The 3,608-nt window shown below is 55.4% G+C and overlaps 1 protein-coding gene across 1 annotated transcript in view; it reads left to right on the forward strand.

Moving 5' to 3' along the window:
* The window catches only part of OSBP2 (oxysterol binding protein 2), a gene marked incomplete at its 5' end in the record, with an annotated part of 27,448 nt that extends 27,214 nt beyond the window's left edge, over positions 1-234 (forward strand). The window contains 1 exon segment of the mRNA XM_010018674.1: positions 97-234. Within this exon segment, the coding sequence (XP_010016976.1) occupies positions 97-234 (138 nt within the window).
* Positions 235-3,608: the final 3,374 nt, after the last annotated feature.

The following is a 3,608-nucleotide window of genomic DNA, read 5'->3' on the forward strand; positions in this document are numbered from 1 at the left end:
TTTGGGGGGATGAAGGAAGGACCCCGTGGTGTGGGATTCACCAGTTTTCAGCTGGGAAAAGCATCCCATATCCCATGTTTCCCCCTGGCAGGCAAGGACTACGAGGGCTACATCCCACTGTGGTTTGAGCGCAAGGTGGACGTCATGACGGGGGAGCTCATCTGTGTCTATAAAGGTGGCTACTGGGAAGCCAAGGACAAGCAGGACTGGAGCATGTGCCCCGACATCTTCTGAGCCGCCCCGGGGTGGCCTCTGCTCACCGGGACAGACGGAGGGACAGCAAGGCCATGCTGGCAGCATCCCGCCGGCGCTTGACAGGGCAAATACACCCCGCCCTGAGACAGCCCCTGCAGGAATGTGAGAAGCAAATGTACCCAGGGACTCCAAACCTATTTTTTTACGCACTAATAAATCCATGGTGGGGTTCAGTGATGGGTCTGCAGCAGCTGCCGAGGCGGGGGGACACCCGAGGCTGGCTCCGTCCTACCCGAGTGAGTTTGCTACTGCCTCTGTCTTGCAGCATCTCGGCTATGCTGGCTGAGACGGCAACTTCCAAAGATGCTCATGCTGTGGGGATGCCGTGCACTTGTGTGAGCTCTTCCCTTTGACGTGATTTGCTCTTTTTTTCCCCCCATTTCTGTCTGGACTTGATGGAATTTATTTTTTTTACATTGGCTCCTGGTTCAGGTTCCTTCAAAGATGGACACAAACAACCCAGTGTCCTGCTGGGATAGCTGTCTCCAGGGGCTGTGGCACTTGATCCTGGAGACTGTTGGTGGGTCCCACAGTGCCCAGTGGTCCCAGTAGCACCAATTTGGATATTTCAGCTGGTGACTTTGTTTTATTTTCCCTTTTTCTTTATTCTCAGAAGCGCTGGAGCAGATTCCCCGCAGTCTGCTGTGCTTAGCCAAGGTTTAGGACTGTCTTCAACATGATGCTTTGTGAGAGTGTTTTGAGTGAGGTTTCGGTTGGTTTGTTTTCCTGCAACCACATCCAAAGGGGGAAATGCCCTCACTGAGGCTGGGAATGCTTGGCAGCCTCAGGGCAAAGAGGTTTGACTCCAGTGATGCTCTGGGGTCCGCATCCCTGCCCTCTCCTGCTCCATACCACTGCAGCCCAGGGGCTGAACCTCAATGCTGGCTCTGCAGGCAGCATCTCCCTGCTGAGCTCTGCCAGACACTGGGAGGGAAGAGGTGCTGTGGTGCTGATGGGATAGAGCCTCCCTGAGGCACAGCCTTGGTCCTGAGTCCAAACCCTTTGTCTTCCCCATCAAACCACACAGCTCTGGTCTGCAGTTCCCTGGCATGGTGGGGCTGAGCCTGGAGGGCACCCACAGCCCAGCTCCCTTCCTCCTCCTTGTTTGTGGCTGGTCTCTCCCACGAGCAGCTCCAGGTCATCACCGAAGCAGCCTGAGCATGGGGCTGGGGGAGCCCCACATCCCCCCTGACCCTTCCTGCAGCCCTGGACCTGCCAGGAGGAGCGGAGCAATCCCTGCTGATGATCGGCAAGGACCAGGAGTGAGCGGTGCTGGGGCATGGAATGGAAGGATGGAGGAGGCAGGTCCCTGAAGATGGGATCTGTTGGGCCAGAGAGTGTCAGAGACCTGGACGTTTTCCCCATCGAATCTCATTTTTGATGTCTTCTGCGCCGGGTCTTCATATCACCCGCTCTGCTGCCTCCCAGGGGTCAGAGCCTGCCCCTAGCTGGACTGTCACATCCACATTGGAAGATAATTAGCAATAATGAACTTTGAGGCAATGGTAACTGGAATCCCCAGGCTGCACATGGGACACTTTATGCAATCAGGTTCTTCAACCATCAGTCTCCTCCTGGTTGGCTTCTCTTCCAGCACCTTCCATACCTGTTCTTCACAGCACACCTACGTGTACAGTATATATAGACCTTGTACGGCATAACAGTAGTGAGTTGGCTCTTGGAGTGGCAACACCCACTGATTCCCATGTACCCTTTAATCTTATTTATTTGCTTCTAATTTATACATATATATATAAATATAAAATTATTTTGCTTAAATTTCTATGGTACACAATAGATGAAAAATAATGAAGACAGAAGTGTCTGTCTGAGTTTTTGTAGCACCATTTCCCTGGGCTTATCCCAGGGGTAGGATGTAGGGCTGATGGCAGCCAAGTAATTCCCGAAGTAGAGAAGCAACACGTTGCTCCAGAGCTGGATGCGGGAGCATTCAGAAGGGGTTACACAGACATCCCCTTCTAGAAGGGATGGGCTGGGGGTTTGATGGAGGGCGTTCAGTGTCCCCCCCACTTGTCCCAGGCTGCTTCCCAGCTCCATGGGTCTTACAGCGTGGTTTGTGGTGGCAACCAAAGTTGCCCAGGGTGGGGCTTATTGTGAAAGGGGCTGGAAATGGAGCTCTACCGATGCCTCATGTGCCCCGCCTGCTCTGTCAGTGCGATTGGAGAGCTGAGGAGCTCCTGCCCCGGCTGTTCCCAATCCAGGATCTGAGCGATCCCGCAGCGGAGGAGAGGTCAGTAAGTGCTGGCACCGAGGGTCCTGCTGGGCTCTGGGAGCCCGGGATGTCCTCTCTGCTGTACCCCCATTACTGCTTCTGTTTCGAAATGCCCATCCCAGACCCTGCTCAGCCCCGCAGGGAGCGCCAGGAGAACCCCCAGGGCAGAATTCCCTCTTTTTTAGGCTGATTTTAAGAATTCCTCTTTCTTCCAGAGACCTTCTAATGGCAGCACTTACCCACAGCCCATCCCCTGCTCTTTCTGTTGCCCCTCCCTGAGGATTTTAATGTCATTCCACTGTAAATGCTGTCGAATGTATTTCTTTTGGAACAATATATTGTGAGTTATCCCTCTTCTCCTACATGGAAATAAAATTTGGATTCGGGAGTTTTAAAAGCCATGGTGCTGGGATTGTCACTGGCTCCCCAAGGATGCAAGTTGGGGGCCTGGAGGAGCCCCAAGGTGGGTGAACTCCATGGTGGGCCCATGGTGGATGGTAGGTGGAGTGGCCAGGGAAGGGACCAGGGAAGGTGGATCAGGGAGGAAGGAGGGACAGGGGAGGAGATGGCCGAGGAAACGTCGTTCAAAGGAGGTTACCCAAGGGATGAGGGCTATAGGGGGTGGTCCGGAGGACAAGGAGGGTCCATGGGAGTGGTGGTTCAGGGAAGGAGAAGGATCAGGGGGAGGCTGCCCAGAGAGAGGGTGGTTTGGGGAGGGGGAGGAGGCTCAGCAGTGGTTGTCCAAGGCTGGAGATGCCCAACGGAAGGTTGCCCAGAGAGGCAGGAACATGAGAGGTGGCCCAGGGGCGGGGACCCATGGAAGGAGCTTGTCCAGGAGATCGCTTAGAGGAGAAGGAGGACCAGGGAAGGGGCAGCCCAGAGAAGGGAGAGGGCCTGGGGAAGAGATGCCCAAGTGCAGTTTGGCCAAGAGAGAAGATGGTTGCCCAGGTGAGGGGAGAGGCGGCCCAGGGGAAGGTGCCCAGGGCAGGAGGTGGCTCAAGGCAGCTGCAGGAGGGTGGGGGAAGCCCGGGCAGGCTCAGACTGGCCAGAGGCTGCAGTGTTGCCGGGAGACAGGCACACACAGCACTGCCTGTCCTGCTGTCCTGTCCTGCCCATTGTC

This window comes from Nestor notabilis, unplaced genomic scaffold, assembly GCF_000696875.1.
Source record: "Nestor notabilis isolate BGI_N333 unplaced genomic scaffold, ASM69687v1 scaffold15177, whole genome shotgun sequence".
Lineage (NCBI taxonomy): Eukaryota > Metazoa > Chordata > Aves > Psittaciformes > Psittacidae > Nestor > Nestor notabilis.